The 18,863-nt window shown below is 42.0% G+C and overlaps 1 protein-coding gene across 4 annotated transcripts in view; it reads left to right on the top strand.

The window, feature by feature from the left end:
* Positions 1–16,236, top strand: part of Lrrc8b (leucine rich repeat containing 8 VRAC subunit B) — a 71,937-nt gene extending 55,701 nt beyond the window's left edge. For 3 of the 4 annotated variants that reach the window (XM_008851628.3, XM_017802829.2, XM_029555266.1), the window contains 3 exons: positions 3,073–3,176; positions 7,831–9,995; positions 15,928–16,236. In XM_008851628.3, coding sequence (XP_008849850.1) covers positions 7,857–9,995; positions 15,928–16,200 — 2,412 coding nt within the window. In that variant the 5' untranslated portion in view covers positions 3,073–3,176; positions 7,831–7,856 and the 3' untranslated portion in view covers positions 16,201–16,236. Of the gene's footprint in view, positions 1–3,072; positions 3,177–7,830; positions 9,996–11,791; positions 11,961–15,927 lie in introns of those variants that run through there. The other variant, XM_029555267.1, reaches the window with a different exon arrangement.
* Positions 16,237–18,863: the final 2,627 nt, after the last annotated feature.

Raw genomic sequence — 18,863 nt, 5'->3', positions numbered from 1 at the left:
AAATAGAGATCTCATTTGGATTGACTCCTCATTGTTTGCTAATATGTGGTCTGGAAAAGGTTTGGGGCACACACAAACATTAGCTGCTACAATGGCTCTAACTCCTGTTAAGCACATCTATTAGAAGAAAAAAAAAATAGCTGCATTAGATACAGGAATGTGTCAGACTTTTCATGTACCCTTAAATCCAGATGCTATGTATTTAAGCATGAAGTTTTAGTTCAGTATAAAATATTTAGTAGAAAAATCTCTAGCTAAGTAGTCATTACATGGTATGCAACTGTGTAACTGGAAATGGTACAGAAAACACTTGTGTCCTTGTTTCTTGGGACTATAATAGAACTCAGTTATAATGCAGATGCTGTGGAAAGAGCTAAATGGCTTTTTCTCTAGCTTTTAAGATGTGCCATAGTTAATTGGATTTACTGAGGTCATGTGGTCTGATGTGGTCAAGGCTTAGAATCTGAATTCCTAAATTCTACTTGTAATTTTTTTTTTTCTTTACAGCTTTGTTACCTTAGGCAAGGTTAAATTTTTGGGGTCATTCTTATTTCCATGTTTATAATGTGAGAAAGACTAGTGTTTATCTCAATAGCTTTTTTGTAAGTATGAAAAAAATTACATAAATAAAATGTTCTTTAAATATAGAATAGCTAAAGATAGATTAATAATAATAATAATAATAATGGATTTTTATTTGCTCTTATTGACAAGACACTCATCAAAGAAAATCCGAATTAAGATGATTTGAAGACAGTCTACTGGCAGGGTATCCAGACTTCTGACATTGAGACATGACATTGTCGTCTACAAATGTGTTGAGCCACTTTTCTAGCTCTCCTGAGCTTCAGCTTAGACACGCCTGGTAGTGTTTTAAAAGGAAAATGGAGAAAGTTTATAATTGATTTCCTGATAGAACAAATAAAGCAAATCTGTATTCACTTGGGGTCCTCTAGAGAATTAGTTCACAATAGCACCTCATCAAGATTATTTAATAACATTACCATCAGTTGTAGGCTAATATCCCTGTTCTTTTGTGGAGACATTGGCTATAAGGTAGAACGGATCATGAAATATGCTATAAGAAGTGTCATGATACTGAGTAGCATGCTGAACATGATGGTGATGTAGCACACTTGAGTTTTGCAGTAAATTCTTTTCTTCAGTGTCGTGGGGCACAGCAAAAAATGTTTCACACATCAAATATCTTTTTGTCCCAGTGCTAAGGACTGAACTCAGGACCTCATGCATGCTAAGCTGTCTTTATCCTGCTCACTGCATAGAAATGCAGTTAGGTTGTCACACATTCTAACTTGTGCTTTCATCCTGCAAAACAGCTCAGTATTCTGTCGTGATTCATTGTAAAGACAGTGGTGTACATGCATTCATAGCCCAAAGTAACTTTCAAACCATGTCCAACTTTTTGATATTTAGAGTAATAACATCACAAGATTGCTGCTAAAAGATTACTTGAATCTAATTGAGGTTAGTACTCTTTTTTTCAAATATTTTATTATTTTTATTTTATGTGTATGAGTGTATTGCCTGCATGTATGTGAGTGCACCCATGTCGTGCAATGCTGCAGAGGTCACAAGAGGTCTTTGGATTCCCCTGGAACTGGAGTTAAGGACAGTTCGTAGCCGCCATGTATGTGCTGGGAATTGAACCCAGGTACCCTGCGAGAGTAGTCAGTGCTCTTAACCACTGAGCAATCTCTTCAGCCCCAAGGTTAGTACTTTTAGCTGGATTTTAAGTATTTGATAAATTTTTTTAGAAGAATTACCTCTTCAGGGCAGATACAAACCATTCCCAGAAGCTTTTTTGAGGTTCCACGGGCACTAAAAAAGCAGATTTCTACATGAAAAAAAAGTCAAAGCTGTAGCTGCACCTCAGTGGTGGAACACATGCTTGGCATGTACAAAGACCCTGTGTTCCCAGAATGAAAAGAGAATGCCAGCGTTCAGAATTTTCTCACAGTTCAAACTCATTAGTTTATATGTAATATAACTACCACAAATGATTAAAGTAGATGCTGATAGTGGCTTTTATTAACTTTAAGGTAAACTAGTTCTCACATAAAGCCTAACTATATTTAATAGTTTCAGAGACTTGCATCTACATTTCTGAGTTGTATATAAAAAAATGCTGGGGCTGGAGAGATGGCTCAGTGGTTAACACTAGTTGTTCTTGCAGAAGACCTGAGTTTGAATCCCAGTACCCACATGACAGCTAACAACTGTCTGTAACTCTAGTCCCAAGGGATCCGACAGCCTCTTCTGACCTCCAAGGGCATTGCATGACACGGGTGCACATACCTACATGCAGGCAATACATGCATACACATAAAATAAAAATAATAAAAGTTTTTTTAAAGTTTAAAAAAAATGCTATTACTTTGGAACCTTTTTTATGACAATGGTATGCTAAATTTTTGGCACACTGGACCTTCTTGCTTAGGCAGATGTTTTGTTTTAAATCAGGGTATAGAAATTACATGGTTTGATAAGCCTTCTGAAAAATGCAAATAAGACCAATTGTGTATTAGGCCTGACAAGAGGAATTTGCATATGTAAAGTACTTGGAGAAAGCTAAGTGTTATAGATACAGAATTTTATTTTATTTTATTTTATTTTTTTATGTATATGAGTGTATTGCCTGTATGTGAGTGCTCCCGTATCGTGCAATGCCGTGGAGATCAGAAGAGGGCTTCGGATTCCCCTGGAGCTGGAGTCAAAGACCATTCGTAGCCACCATGTGGGTGCTGGGACTCGAACTTGGGTCCTCTGCAAGCAGTCAGTCCTCTTAACTGCTGAGCCATCTCTCCAGCCCTAGATAGAGAATTTTAAAATACTGCAGTGAAATTTTTGAAGTAGCTTTTCAGTAATTGAAAAGAAGTTTAGGGAGTGGGTAAGTCTGATGCATATGGGTGGGAACTTGTTCCATGCAACTTGGCCAGGACATGCCCAAGGTAAGAAGAAAACTCACCTATGAAATGTATTTGCTGTGTCACATCTCCTGATGGGGAGGGCCTCTAAAGACAGTGTCTCCAAGATATTTATGCTTTTTCATAGAATGAAGACAAACTCAGAGATGGTGTGTCTAAGAAACTTCAAAAGGTGTAGACCTCCTGATTGAAGCGTAGGTGATTTATTCAGCTCATTTTTTCCCCATTATAGTAAGTATAATTGTTTAAAATGTTACTTTTGCTCATCCTTGGCTTGTGGTCTTTGACTACATCTCCACTCTGTCAAGTACCTTTAATCACTGTTTGAGCTCTTTGTTTTCATTTTTCCCAAGCTCACTTTCATATCTTAAATGAACTTAACTCTCTGGACCTTTAGAGGGCAAATACAATCATAAACTCAGGCTGGAAAAGCCATTAGAGATTATCTGATTCACTCACATCCATTACAAGAAATTCCTTTGGAACATCCCTGATGGATGCTCATTTATTCATCTAAACCCAACTAGGGACAGGGGCTGAACTGTTTCCACTTCTATGATGTTCCACCAACAATTTAAATCAGAACAAGACTTTATAGCTTTGCTTGCTGACACATGCCTATAATCCTAGTATTACTCGGTAATTCAAGGCCAGCCTTGGTTACATAATACATTTGAAGCCAGCCTGGGCTACATGAGACCCTGTGTCAAACCCCTTCCTCCCCCAAACTTGTCTTTTTAAAAATATATTTATTTTTATTTTTATGTGTATGAGTATATTGCCTGTATGTAGGTGCACCTGTATTGTGCAGTGCTCGTGGAGGTCAGAAGAGGGCATCAGATTCCCTGAAACTGGAATTATAGATGGTTGTTTGCTGCCATGTGGGTACTCGGAACTGAACCTGGGTCCTCTACCAGAGCAGCCATCTCTCCAACCCATCAAACATGTCTTTAAAAACCTTCTATCCACCTAATTCTGCCTTCAAAACAAATACATTCTTTAATCTATGAGGTATGTTGTGTGACTTTTCATAGGGAGACGTAAACATCTATTTACCTCAGATAAGGTACTGACAGATCAAAGAAACAATTTCATCCATGTTCATCTTGGTACTTGGTACTTGATGGGGGTATTTGCAGGAACATGGGTGACAAATCACAAAAGCTGCAGTACTGAATTCTCTTTCTACCGCCTTCTACTAGCACGCCCAAAGACCATGTGCAGCTGGCAGGAGGGGCAAGAGTAGAGCAGGTGATGGAATTTCAACTGAGGGTCTGGTGACATTTCTTTTCCTTCTAGGAGAGAATATTAACAGCCCGCCTTCCCATTATCATAGACCTAGCCATCACTGAACCATTTTGCTGATATTATTTCTGTGGCTTACAGGGCCAAGGTATTCTGTAGGTGGTCACAGCAGTCTTTGCTCCATGATGGCCATGATGGCCAGTGGTCATGTCAGGTCCTGACAGGCAGAGAAATGTAAAGATGTGTTCTCTGTTTCCTCTGGTTATCATCTACCTCAGCTGGTCATCAGCTCCTGATATTCCTCCGTAGAGAATGGTTTAGTTGCCCATTTCATCTCAATTTGTAGCTGAGTGTTAGGGTCCAAGTTTGACCTCACTAAGAACAAAACTCTCACCCCTTTATCTGTGTTCACCTACTAATATGGCCAAAGGTTATGTCACTGTTACAGCATAATAGCTGTTATGTGATTAGCTGAAAGTATGCATGCCAGTTAAAATCCACGTTAATCCAGTAGTGTTTCCTATGAGCCCCTTTGTCCTAGTTAGCTTTCTATTGCTGTGATAAAATACTCTGACCAAAACCAATTTAGGGAGGAAAGGGTCCATTTGGCTTATACATCCCAATCACAGTTGATCGTTGGAAGCCAGCACAGATCTTGGGGCAGGAATCTGGGGGCAGGAAGTGAAGCACAGAGGAGCACTGCTTACTGGCTTGCTCCTCTGGCCTGTGCTCTGCCTGCTTTCTTTAACAGTCCAGGACCACCTGCCCAAGGGTGGCACCACCACAGTGGGCTGGGTTCTCCCACATCAATTAATAATTAAGAAAATGCCTCAGAGACATGGCCACAGGCCTGTCCTATGGAGATAATGCCTGAAGTGAGGCTTCTTCTTCCCAGGTCTGTCAAGGTAACAACTAAAGCTAGCCAGTACAACCCATTCTATCATGTTTATGGTATCTGGAGGGGGCGGGAGGTCTCTGACCAGAACTTTCCTTTAGGATTTTTGGGGAGCAGAGTTATCTTGCCTTGACACATAATTACGGTTAACTAAAGTAGAATAAGACAGAGTGTAAAGAATTAACAGTCACACCTTCTAACCTAGAGTGAAGGAGGGAGGCCCTGGCAATGAAGCCACAGGTCTAAGGAGGAAGTTGAAACCATATAATAATACGTTATTCCCAGGTAGGATACAGAGAGAAAGTGGAGCTGCATTCCAGGACTTAAAATAAAGGATCATGGGTCAGGCATGGTGGCCCGTGCCTTTCATCTCAGCACTCAGAAGGCAGAAGCATGCAGATCTCTGCAAATTCAAAGCCAGCCTAGTCTACACAGTGAGATTTGGTTAAAAAAATAAATAAATAAACAAAGAATCATAGAATATCTTTTTTTAATATTTTTAGTTTATACATATGAGTGTATTGCCTGCATGTGGGTAAGTGCAGCTATGTTGTACAATACCAGTGGAGTCAGAAGAGGGCATTGGATTTCTCTGGAACTGGAGTTATGGACGGTTGTTAGCTACCATGTGGGTGCTAGGAATCAAACCTGGGTCCTCTGAAGAGCAGCCAGTGCTCTTAACCACTGAGCCATCTCCCCAACCCTGGATCATAGAATATCTTAACAGGTGGAAGTACATACAGGTATAGGTGATCAGAAGATGCTCAGCACAAGAGAAGACACTTATTGACAGGTAGCAGCATCAGTAATGAGCTCCTAGGACTTAAATTGTCAACACTCCTAGGACTCAAGGTTAGGTACTGGATTCTAGGAGGACTAATAACAACAAAAATATGGCGGTGTGATGTTGCATTATGAAGGTACCTGAACAAAACAGCCTGATTCTGAGCAGCCATTTAAACCAATCCTGTGGCCCAAACTGTTGTATTTGTTCCTTCAACTTTCTCCTGGAACTGTGCTCTCAAACAAAGGCCTTGCTCTCTCTTTGTTGAAACCATACATCCAGCCTCAGTGGGAATAGAGGAACTTGTCTTATCCAGGATTATGCCCCTCTGACCCCTACTGACCTAGAACAGCACACACACCCACAAACAGATGTCATCAGTCTAATCCCACCTGTTGCTTGCAGCACACTTCGCTAGTGTGTGTGATATTGATAATAGGGGCAATTGACATTCTGTCTTAGAAAGATAAACATATCACCAGCTCCTAGGCTACAATTCCATCTCCCACTTCCAGTCTTGCCCCCTCCCCCAGCTTCACATGGTTTTGGGGTGTGCTGGTATGAGGAGGGATGACTGGGGCAGGATTTCAGTATTGCAGCTTTTGTGCTTTGTCAACTATGCGTGTGTTGCCTGCATGTAGGTAAGTGCACCCATATTGTGCAATGCCCATGGAGGACAGAAGAGGCTGTCAGATCCCCTGAAACTAGAGTTATGGACAGTTGTTAGCTGCCATATGGGTGCTGGGATTCGAACCTGGGTCTTCTGCAAGAACAGCCAGCTGAGCCATCTCTCCAGCCCCCATCTTGTTTTTTGAAAGCAAGAATAATTAGCAATAGCATATGCCTTTGTCATCTGTCACTTTAGCACTATGCTGTCACAGCATTAAATATGAGGGTTCCCTACAATCGAATATTCTAACAGGGATGTTCCTTTTAAAACAATTGCTACTGTTTCTCAACTTTTAAATACTCCTAAGTTTTTGGTGGATCTTTAAAAATGTTTATTTACTTATTTTTCTGTGTATGAGAGTTTTGGCTACATGTATGTAAGTGCACCATGTGTACAGTACTCATAGAGGCCAGAAGAAAGCACTGGATCCCCAGGAACTGGAGTTACCAATGGTTTTTAGCCTCCGTGTAGGTGCCAGGTCCTCTGTAATAGCAATCAGTGCTCTTAATCACTGAGCCCCCACTCTTTATGTTTTTAAATACTTATGTTCTTCAGTTATAAAGTGAAATCTTGGGAGAAAAGGAGAAATTCATTCAGTGGTGATTTGCTTTGGGAGGAATGGGTAGCATCTTCTAAGCCTAAGGGATAGCATCATAATGCAGCACTTGCTCAGAAGGCTGTTTATGGTGATAGAAACAACAATTAGGTAACAACACTCCAGACTTGGAGCCAGTCTAGGAAAGGATCCTATTCCGAATTTTAAAGGGTAGGATATATGCTTATTAGAAATCAGTATGTAAGAACAGCTGAAGAAAATTAGCTCCAGTTTTTATAACCCAGCCTTGAGTTAAAATCTAGGATGTAACTAAATTTTTGGCTAGGGGCCCTCCCGAGTCCCTTTATGGTCTGTCGCCAATCCCCCACCTAAGGGATTTACAACTCAGAATCGAATGGCTCAAGTTTGAGATAAAACCAGAGCTCTTCCTTTGCACTTGATCAGTCCTTCCTCTTAGCTTTTACCCTTACTGCTGGAGTAGGATATGTGTGAACAAACATTAGAGTTAATATATATTTATGGCCAGGTATGGTGGTACACACATGTAATCCCAGCAGCAGAGAGATGGAAGTTAGGAAGATCAGGAATTCAAGGGAAGTCTCAGCTACAGAGTGAGTTTGATGCCAGCTTGGGGTACACGAGATCCTGCCTTAAAAAACAAAATTACCTCCCCCCCACACGCACAAAAGTGTTATTTGAGTTGTTTCAGATGCGTTTCTTTGTTTCCTCCCCCAGTTTCTGAACTCGCACAAAGGAAAGTCATGATTACACTAACAGAGCTAAAATGCTTAGCTGACGCCCAGTCATCTTACCATATACTGAAACCGTGGTGGGACGTGTTCTGGTATTATATCACCCTCATCATGCTGTTGGTGGCTGTGCTGGCCGGAGCTCTGCAGCTTACCCAGAGCCGGGTTCTGTGCTGTCTTCCATGCAAAGTGGAATTTGACAACCACTGCGCTGTGCCTTGGGACCTCCTGAAAGCCAGCGCGAACATGTCGTCAAACGAGGGCTTGCCACTTCCACTCCCACTCCGGATCCAGAATGACCTCCATCGGCAGCAGTACTCGTACATCGACGCCGTCTGTTATGAGAAGCAGCTCCACTGGTTTGCAAAGTTTTTCCCCTACCTGGTGCTCCTGCACACCCTCATCTTCGCAGCCTGCAGCAACTTTTGGCTTCATTACCCCAGTACCAGTTCCAGGCTGGAGCATTTTGTGGCCATCCTTCACAAGTGCTTCGATTCTCCATGGACCACACGTGCCCTGTCAGAAACAGTGGCCGAGCAGTCAGTGAGGCCCCTGAAACTCTCCAAGTCTAAGACTCTGCTTTTAACCTCAGGGGGTTCCGCTGACAATGATGCCAGCAAGCAATCATTGTCCTATCCACAACCAGGCTTGGAGTCACCTGGCATAGAGAGCCCGACTTCTAGTGTCCTGGACAAGAAGGAGGGTGAGCAGGCCAAAGCCATCTTTGAGAAGGTGAAGCGGTTCCGCCTGCACGTGGAGCAGAAAGACATCATTTATCGTGTCTATCTGAAGCAGATAATAGTCAAAGTCATCTTGTTTGTCCTCATCATAACTTATGTTCCGTATTTTTTAAGCTACATAACTCTTGAAATCGACTGTTCCATTGATGTGCAGGCATTTACAGGCTATAAGCGCTACCAGTGTGTCTACTCCTTGGCAGAAATCTTTAAGGTGTTGGCTTCATTTTATGTTATTTTGGTAATACTTTATGGCCTCACCTCCTCCTACAGCTTATGGTGGATGTTGAGAAGTTCCCTGAAGCAATATTCCTTTGAGGCACTCCGAGAGAAAAGTAACTACAGTGATATCCCGGATGTCAAGAATGACTTCGCCTTCATCCTTCATCTAGCTGATCAGTATGATCCCCTGTATGCCAAACGCTTCTCCATCTTCCTGTCAGAGGTCAGTGAGAACAAACTGAAACAGATCAACCTCAACAATGAGTGGACAGTTGAGAAACTGAAAAGTAAGCTTGTGAAAAACTCCCAGGACAAGATCGAACTGCATCTGTTCATGCTCAGTGGTCTTCCAGACAATGTCTTTGAGTTGACAGAGATGGAGGTGTTGAGCCTGGAGCTCATCCCCGAGGTCAAGCTGCCGGCTGCCGTCTCTCAGCTGGTCAACCTCAGGGAGCTCCATGTGTACCATTCATCTCTGGTGGTAGACCATCCTGCGCTGGCTTTTCTGGAGGAGAACTTAAAAATCCTTCGCTTGAAATTTACTGAGATGGGAAAAATCCCACGCTGGGTATTCCACCTGAAGAATCTCAAGGAACTGTACCTGTCCGGCTGTGTTCTCCCTGAGCAGCTGAGTTCCATGCACTTGGAAGGTTTTCAGGACTTAAAGAACCTGAGGACCCTCTACTTAAAAAGCAACCTGTCCCGGATCCCCCAAGTCGTGACAGACCTGCTGCCTTCCCTGCAGAAGTTGTCCCTTGATAATGAAGGAAGCAAACTGGTTGTGCTGAACAACTTGAAAAAGATGGTCAATTTGAAAAGCCTCGAGCTGCTCAGCTGTGACCTGGAACGCATCCCCCATTCCATATTCAGCCTGAACAATCTGCATGAGTTAGATCTCAAAGAAAATAACCTGAAAACCGTGGAGGAGATCATTAGCTTTCAGCATCTTCAGAATCTTTCTTGCTTAAAGCTGTGGCACAATAACATTGCTTATATTCCTGCCCAGATCGGAGCTTTGTCTAACCTCGAGCAGCTCTCTTTGGATCATAATAATATTGAGAGTCTGCCTTTGCAGCTTTTTCTATGCACCAAACTACATTATTTGGATCTAAGCTATAACCATCTGACCTTCATTCCTGAAGAAATCCAGTATCTGAGTAATCTGCAGTACTTTGCTGTGACCAACAACAATGTGAGTAAATCCAGCCCTTCCTTTCTTAAGCCAGTCTTTTGGGGCTCTGCTGAGCTTGCAGTGTATAGCGGAGGGAAAATAAGTGGATTTGGGACCATACTTAGCATTCTCTTAGCTGAGCGTCATTCCCTGTGACCTTGGACAAATTGCCAAAGCATTGAATGTCAGTTTTTTCATCTGACTTACAAGTTGTCGTAGAGATTATATTTAACAATTCCTGGCCCCATAATAGTTGCTCAACAAATGTTAGTCTCTTTATTTTCTTGCCCCATTTCTATATAAATATCACAATTAAAACACCTTAAACTCGTTAATTAGTTATGATGGAGCTTACTTTTTGTTTTGGGAAAGGCTTGAGTACTTAGAAAGTTTGGTAAAATTTTCATTCTTCCAAATTTACCACAAAAGAATAACTGTTTTAGGGAATGGAGAGATAGCTCAGCAGTTAAGAGCACTGGCTGCTCTTGCAGAGGACCCGGGTTCAATTCCCAGCACCAACATGACAGCTAACAACCATGTATAACTCCAGTTCCAGGGGATCTGATGCCCTCTTCTGACCTCTGGGCATCATTGCATAACATGCATGCACTTACATACACACAGGTAATACACTCATATACATAAAAAATAAAATTAAAATAATAAAAATTTTTAAAAACTGCTTAAACTGATGAAATTATGAGTTTTAAGATTCTTTTTATGATACAGTAAGAAAAATAGACTTGAAATCCACACACATACCTAAAAAAGACAATTCAGAATGAAAGGCCTGGTTCTATAATGCAACACTGAGGCTTCTTAGAGTCCCTTTTCCAGCATCCATGCTTAAAAATGAACCCTAATTTGCAACAGTAAAGCCAAGTTAAAGAAAATGTAACTTCATTGAAACAAGAAAAAAAAACACAACAAAATAAATGAGTAGTTGGGGGGGGCGTGAGGAAGTCTTCCCATCAATCTCGTTTGATTGATTGCATGGTGACATGACGAGGGAAGCCTTACACTTGAAAATACTAATTACCCTGAGCAGGTTGGTACCTCCCGAAGTAGGCTCTGATTGTGTGCATAGGAAGGCTCAAAGAAGGCAGCTAAAACTCAGAACCCCTTGGAGAGGTTTGATCAGTTATGACTTACAAGTAGGGACACAGAACCAGCAAGATGACTTAACTGGAAAAGCTATTTGACAAAAAGCCTGCTGATCTGAGTGTGATCCCAGGGACCCACGTGGTAGGAGGAGAGAACCAACTCCCACAGGTTGTCCTCTGACCTCCACATGCTCTGGGGCACCCACAAGTACACATAAACAAATAAATACATACATGCATAAATGTAATGCTAAAATTTTTTAAATAGGGCTATAATTTCATGTCTGAAAGGAACCCTTATGAGTCATCTAGTTCAGAGATCAGTAGCCTGTAGCTTGGGGTCTACATCCGCCCACAGCTCTTTTTATATGGTGTAGGCAAGAATGGTTTTATATTGCTTTAATGATTGGGGGAAAATCAAAAGCATAGCATTTTATGACACATAAAAATTATGTGAAGCTCAAATTTCAGTGTCTGTGAACCAATTCCATTCTTTCCAACAGTGGACTTACAAAAAAATTATATATTCAGTTGCTATATTTTGAATTTTGTCATTTAAAAAACATAGAGTTTTTCCCACTGTCATTATATAACTACATACAAAATATTTTTAGGTTTTCCTCTTGGCCCACAAAGCCTAAAATATTTATTCTGGCACTTTAGGAAAAATATTGCCACCCCCTCTAACGTACCACCACTATTTTATTAATATAGAAACTGCACAGTGACTGGTCCAAGGCCTGGAGCTTCTTGGTGATGGTGCTAAGGGCACCCCAGCCCACCCCATCCATGTTCCTGCTCTACTGTGCCTGCATCTCCAGTTGCATCAGTCTGTGTGATGTTGTATGACACTGTGTATGCTGGGATGGTGTGGAAGGTGGAGAGGAGATAGAGCCAACCTGTGCTAGTACCAAAGGTCGAATGGTTATAATCACAAGGAAGACTTAACTCTGTTTTGCTTAATTCTTACAAGCCACTCACGTGTAGACCCAGGTCTTACAGCTTCCACAGGTGTGTTTCTTCCTTTGAGGCACACAAACCTTTTGGCTAGAAGGCTCATTGGGTAGAAATTGCTTCCAAGGAGCATATGAGGGGCAGGGCTTTTTGTAGTTACTTTGACATCCCTACTTAAAAATGGCAACATTCAGAGGCAGAGGCAGGCGGATCTGTGTGAGTTCAAGGCCAGCCTGGTCTACATAGTGAGTTCCATGACAGCTGGGGCTTACAGGGAGAACCTGCTTCAAAAAGACCAAAAAAAAAAAAAAAGCCAACATTCAACCTTGTTCTTGCTTCAGTGATGAACTTTATGGGTTTAGTTATCTTACCCTGTTCTGAGGTAATATGTGTCATTGACAAGAAAAACGAAGTAAGGAAATCCGGCTTGGAGAAAGACTCTGAAGGAAGATCCCATTTCAGTGGGGATCATGGCCATTCATTGTCAGGGTTAGATTTAGAGAAGAATCCTGTTCTGAGTGCTCCTATCCATCTGGCTGAAGGCATTTGGCTGCAAGAGATACAGGATAGTGATGATGTTAATTACCAGTCTTCCTGGTTTTTTAGTTTGTTTTCTAGATTATCTCATGTATATTTTGTATATGTTTACATTATACACTATACTTCATTCTCTAAAACCATTCTATTTATGGTTTATCATTTCCCTAATAGTCTGAGAACTTTTCCCTTGGTTTAAAGGGGAGACCAGTGGTCCACAGGATGTCTTTTTCCTCACTGGCTCATGTATGGTGCCATCTAGAAAGAGGCCTATTGAAAGAATTAGGCATAATGTTATAAAACTTTTTTTTTTTTTTTGAGACAGGGTCTCATGTAGTACAGGTTGGCCTCCAGCAAGGATGACCTTGAACTTTTGGTCTTCCTACCTGCCACCCCTGTGGTGCTGGTATTACAGGCATGTGCTACCACACCTACTTTGTGCTCAGCTAGGGAATCAAATCCAGGGCTTTGTGCATGCTAGATAAGCACTCTATCAACTGTTACATCCTCACCCCATGAGACTCTGTGTGTGTGTGTGTGTGTGTGTGTGTGTGTGTGCCATGTGTGTGATATGGGGACTGCAACACACATGTGGAGGTCAGAAGACAGCAAGAGTAGGTTCTTTGCTTCCACAATGCAAATCAAACTCAGGTGGTCAGGCTTGGCAGTAAGTGCCTTTACCCACTAAGTCACCAGCCCCCATAAAACATTTCTGTAAAACTTACTAATGGACATCAAATGTGTTTGGTATTCTCACAAACTTTAAAGCACTTTTTTTATTATAAATAGATCCCCCCCCCAGGATAAAATTACTAAGTTAAAGGAAAATCAGCTTTCTTAACAGCCTCATTTAGGAAATTTGGATTAGAGTCGGTAAGATTCTGCACCTTAACTGGGCACTGGCCTGGACAGAAAGCCCCTGAGATGGTCCCTTAGCTCACAGGAATAGATTCTACCATCCAGAACCCATGACCCACCTCAGGCCATAGTGGTGCAGGGCCAGAGGGCCTGGTAGCCTCTGGCTGGGCCCATCCTGAGACTCACTCCACCTCCCTGTGCAATCCCTCTCCTGTGTTGGAACACTCAGAAGTCACAAAGACCACAGATTCAGAGCTATGAAAGAATACTGACAGGACCCTGGTAGCACAGAAAGGACAGCAGTGAGACAGTGGCTTGGGCATGAGCACCCAGAGAAAATCGGTTCTCTACTCGGTTGTGGGGCATCAGGAATCGGTGGAAGGAGAGTCTGGGATTCCTAGTTGTGCCTGGGGTTAGGGCGCTCTCCCCCGCAGCACCCAGGAAACATTTATTCTTTGTTTAATAATGTTCCTCTCTCCATAGACAGTGCTCCTCCCCTGGAGGGGATTTTACCCCTTCAAGAAACATTTGTCTGGAAAAGATTTGGGTTGTTACAACTAAGGAGTAGAGTGTGATGACAGGTGGGAATAGAGCCCAGAGGCGGCTAAACACACTACCATGCATAGGACAGTCGCACAGTGAGAATGAGCCCACCCAAGACTGCACAGCATGGAGGCTGTGTTTCAATGCAGCCTGCTGCAGACAACAGACTTAAAGGCCTTGTCTGGTGCCCAGCACTTTAGCTCCAGCATCTGGCGGGCATCTTGGCACCCAAGGAGTCAGTCAGTACATTTTTACTGAACTCCAGGGAACTAAGCCCTCCCTGTTTTCTCCACGTCTCCTGAGTCCTGGCCGAGCACTTCTGTCCAGGCCTGACTTTCCCATCTTCACCTAAGTTGTAGACCCAACTTCGGAAGTGCAAAGGGCTCAGCAGGTGTGGCTTCAAAGCAGCCCCATTTCTGCATTTCTGCCCTCTGACTATCTCTCAGTACTGAGTCTGCATAGACAAGGGTTGCATCAATACTTGAGAAGAGCTGGAACACATAGGTTTTCCTTTGCTTATGTCTTATCTTAGTGTCTTGTGGTGATCAAATGTTGATCTTAGCCACAAGGGTTTTATTTTCAAGGATAACCAAGGGCTGAAAGGGAGAGGGCATTGAGGAGAGGGAAGTTTCCAGCATAATGAGCATTTTGAATGCAGTTTGACGATTTTTAGTTTATGTGAGAATTATTTGTCCTTTTGAGGAGGATAAATACTTCCGCCCACCTTAGAACTCATCCCCCTCAGTGTGTCTGCATTAACCTATTAGAGGATACTGGTGGGCCAAGCCCCTTAAGTGTCCTTCATCCACGTCTGACAAAGCCACTCCTGAACTAAGAAGTCAATGCAATTTCATGGAGTCACAAAACAGTATAGATGAGCTCTGTTGTCCAGCATGCTCCTCCCCGCCCTCTCTCAGTGGAGGGAGGGGTTGAGTGGATAGATGGTGGGTGCATGCATACCTTCTCCTCAGAGCACGTCCCACTTCATATGTGCACACACATAACACAGCCTATTCACATATAGGAGAACAGTCAAGTGCAGCAGCTCTTTATTTTATTTATTTTATTTTGTGTATAAGTGTATTGCCTGCATGTGCATAAGTGCACCCATTTCATGCAGTGCACACGGAAGCCAGAAGAGGGCATTGAATCCCCTAGAACTGGAGTTACAGAAGGTTATTAGCCACCATGTGGGTGCTGGGAACCAAACCCAGGTCCTCTGCAAGAGCAGTCAGTGCTCTTCACCACTGAGCCATCGCTCCATCCCTAAGTGCAGCAGCTCTTAAAGTTGACCTAATTGACTGGCAATTTATCATATCTGGAATTACCTCTCAGTGCTACATGAATTATTGAATGGGTGCATGAGTGCAGGAGAAAGGATAAATACTCAGAAGCATGTGTCTGTGGAGAGATGAGATGTGCATGCATATTATCGTGTGTTTTTCCATCTTTGTTTCTGTAGACTTCTGGTGGGTAGGGATTGAGTTTCGGTTTCTGAGAAAAGACAGTTTAGGAAATAGGCTTGTACCTGTTCTCAGCTGTGTTTAAGGGTATTGCTCATTACTTAACATAGTGAATTCTTTATGAGGACTCTTGAGAGTAATTTATTTCTGATCTAGGACTCAAGAATAGTTATGATTCTCCTGGGTTTATTTTTTATCTTAGAGACAGTACTGTTTCTTTAAGAATCATGATAGAGGGTCCAGAACCAAATTGGTTGGCCGCTCATGGTCATTGGTACAGATGTTAACAGAGCATCAACCCTGACTCCATGGGATAATCCTACCCTTACTAATTCCTTTGTCTTTTGCCTCTACCTCAAACTTAGGGCCAGTGTAGTGTGTTTCGCTGTAGACCTGCAGGCGTGATTTTGAAGAATGGTAACTAGGGTGTAAGTACATGAATGTACTATCATAGGCCATCAAAACCGGTTTCACCTGCTTCCTCTTTCCTTTCAGATTGAGATGCTACCAGATGGGCTGTTTCAGTGCAAGAAGCTTCAGTGTCTACTTTTGGGGAGAAATAGCCTAACAGATTTGTCCCCTCTCGTGGGTGAGCTGTCAAACCTCATCCATCTGGAGCTCATTGGTAATTACCTAGAAGCCCTGCCTCCAGAGCTGGAAGGGTGTCAGTCCCTAAAACGGAGCTGCCTGATTGTCGAGGACAGTTTGCTGAATACTCTTCCTCTCCCTGTGACAGAACGTTTGCAAACATGCTTAGATAAATGTTGACAATGATCAGCAGCCTGCAAAAGCATCTTTAAAAGTAGGCCTTGGGGCTTTAAAGGAGAATGCGATTTCCTAAGTTATAAAGATGAAAAGTAGGTGATGGTTACAATGCACCATAACCAAATATCTTATTGAAGAACCCAGAGTCTAAGTCAAGTGAAAGATGTCAACACTGAACTGGAGTTTTGTGAATAGATGGTCTTTAACTTATTGTGATGTTGTAAGAAGTTCACATTGAGGGTGAACTGGGGGGCATGAAATTATGGGATCTTTCCCTCTTAGTTTCTTACCTTTAGGGTTGTGTTTTCTCTCCTCTCCCTCCAGCCCTGTTATTTGTACACTTGTTCCAGCTGACTTCCTAATTTGATATTTACCACCAAGCCCATAACGACTCATCAGTATAAACTTCCTGATGTATACTCACCACTGACTTTGATTTATGTTCTCACATTTTTTAAGCAGGGTGTATTGTGCTTGGCAGAATCCCTCTTTGGCTTATTTCTCACTTCCTTTCCCAGCTTGCTGGAATCTTCCCTCGTCTGGTTTTCTCTGAACAATGAGTACCCAAGAGAATGCTTGCCTTTGGTATTTGCTTGGAATGGGAGGCAGGGTTCTCAAGATGAGATCCTCCGGGCATCCTAACAATTAACGTATTCTCAAAACTGTCTTCTTGTCTATCATTAAGACCCTTTTTATATGTTAAGGACTTTTATATGAAATATAAAACGTAAATATTTTCTATTGTGTCTCAGATTCCACATCTGTGAGAACACTTTTTTGTAAGGTACAGAGAACATAGGAATTTCTTTGAGAATTTAACGATACTTTGTTGGGCTGTTTAATGATTCTCATGTTTGTGTGCATTCTGCTCCAAAATGTTTTGTACTCTGCACTAATTACTTTTAGAATGACAAAAGCCTTGTGTTTTATTCCCTAAAATATTTGAGGGGTTCCTTGTGCGAGGACGAGAGGACAGCTGCACCATCTACCTCTCTCTTCCTTGCCGCTGCTCAACAGTTCGGGTACAATTCCTAATTACTAAAAAACTGTGATGGAGGGGAGAGGGACATTTGGATTTAAAAATTGGTCGGAAAATACTGTGTAGACATTTAATAGGCATTAAAGCAAAATATGGGGTTTTTCCCCTCCATCTGCATGATCTCTAGATGTCATTATGATGTAAACTTTTACTGTCTGTTCAGTTCCTATGAGCTCTCAAAGCTCAGGAAGAAATAGATCCATATATCTGAAATTCATCCCGTGCCATGAACTCTGCTAGAGTAAACTGTGCTCCCCTTGGTAAAGAGCTTTGTGTTTGGCCTTTTTTATCATCCATATTGTTGAATGAATAAAACTGACTGACTCACCCTAGGGAAATGTACACTTTTAATGTGTTTTTCCTCTAATGGGTCTGGGCATTATGAAGCCACCTCTTTCAGAATATAACTGTCAAGTGATCTATTAACTGCATCCAGACAAAACGGAAAAACAGTATGGGTCAAGACTTCTGTAAACACAGAAGTGTGGTATGTAGTTTGTTTTCTCTGTTTGTTCTAGAAAGATGAAAATGAGTCTTTATAAGAAATGCTGCAACCCTCAGCTGCCCCTTGCCTGAAGTTCAGAGAAAAGAATTATTCACATCAAAAAAAAAAAAGCAGAGTAGGTTTAGCTATAAAGAATATAATTTCTCAGTGCTGCTGAACACATTCTAATGAATGGAAAGGAACAGATTAAAAAAAGACTTCTTACCAAATCTTGCCTTTAATCAGAATGCTTTAAGTTCTCAAGGAGCCAGGCATGACAGAGGCTGCTTTCTTGTGGGACTTCACAAAACAGATTCTGACTATATCCAGGTTTGGGTTTTGTTGGTTTGTTTAGCCCTGATTCGTGTATGTGTATATAAATCCCACCATCTTCTACAGGGAGAAGTTTCAAAATACTGTTCAGATTTGCCAACCATTGCCTGACAAGGAAGACCTCCCCCTGACTGGTTGTTTTAATCAGAATGCTTTAAGTTCTCAAGGAGCCAGGCATGACAGAGGCTGCTCTCTTGTGGGACTTCACAAAACAGATTCTGACTATATCCAGGTTTGGGTTTTTTTGGTTTGTTTAGCCCTGATTCATGTATGTGTATATAAATCCCACCATCTTCTACAGGGAGAAGTTTCAAAATACTGTTCAGATTTGCCAACCATTGCCTGACAAGGAAGACCTCCCCCTGACTGGTTGTTTTCATCATTGGCTAAATCTTCCTTAGCTCCTGGAGCAAATCCCTAGAGGTTCAATCACGGGCAAGTAAGCTGCTTTCCACAGACTAGGGTGTTGTTACTGGTGCAAACTATGTTGCTCTTGATGCCACAGTTTTTAAATGTCGTTTGTATTTAAATCTTTTGCACAGGTGTTCAGGTAGTTCTGAAACAAACCAGCAATGCACTGAACGGTGACACGCTGCCTGACCGATGTAGGTGGGGTACCATCTTCACTGGGCTGCCACACCAGGTCTTTGCTTAAGTGTACATGTCCACTTAAGAGAATCTTTAAAGGAAAAAGATGCAATTTTCTACATTATTCTTATGAGACTTTAGTTGCCACTTGACTTCCAAGACTATATTTCCCAAAAACCAAATATAGAAGATCAAGATTAAAATTTTGGCTTATGCTCCAAT

This window comes from Nannospalax galili, unplaced genomic scaffold (genome assembly GCF_000622305.1).
Source record: "Nannospalax galili isolate Female #2095 unplaced genomic scaffold, S.galili_v1.0 scaffold1646, whole genome shotgun sequence".
Classification (NCBI taxonomy): Eukaryota; Metazoa; Chordata; class Mammalia; order Rodentia; family Spalacidae; genus Nannospalax; species Nannospalax galili.
The sequence above is the reverse complement of the archived record's forward strand: the minus strand, read 5'-3'. Positions and strand labels throughout refer to the sequence as shown.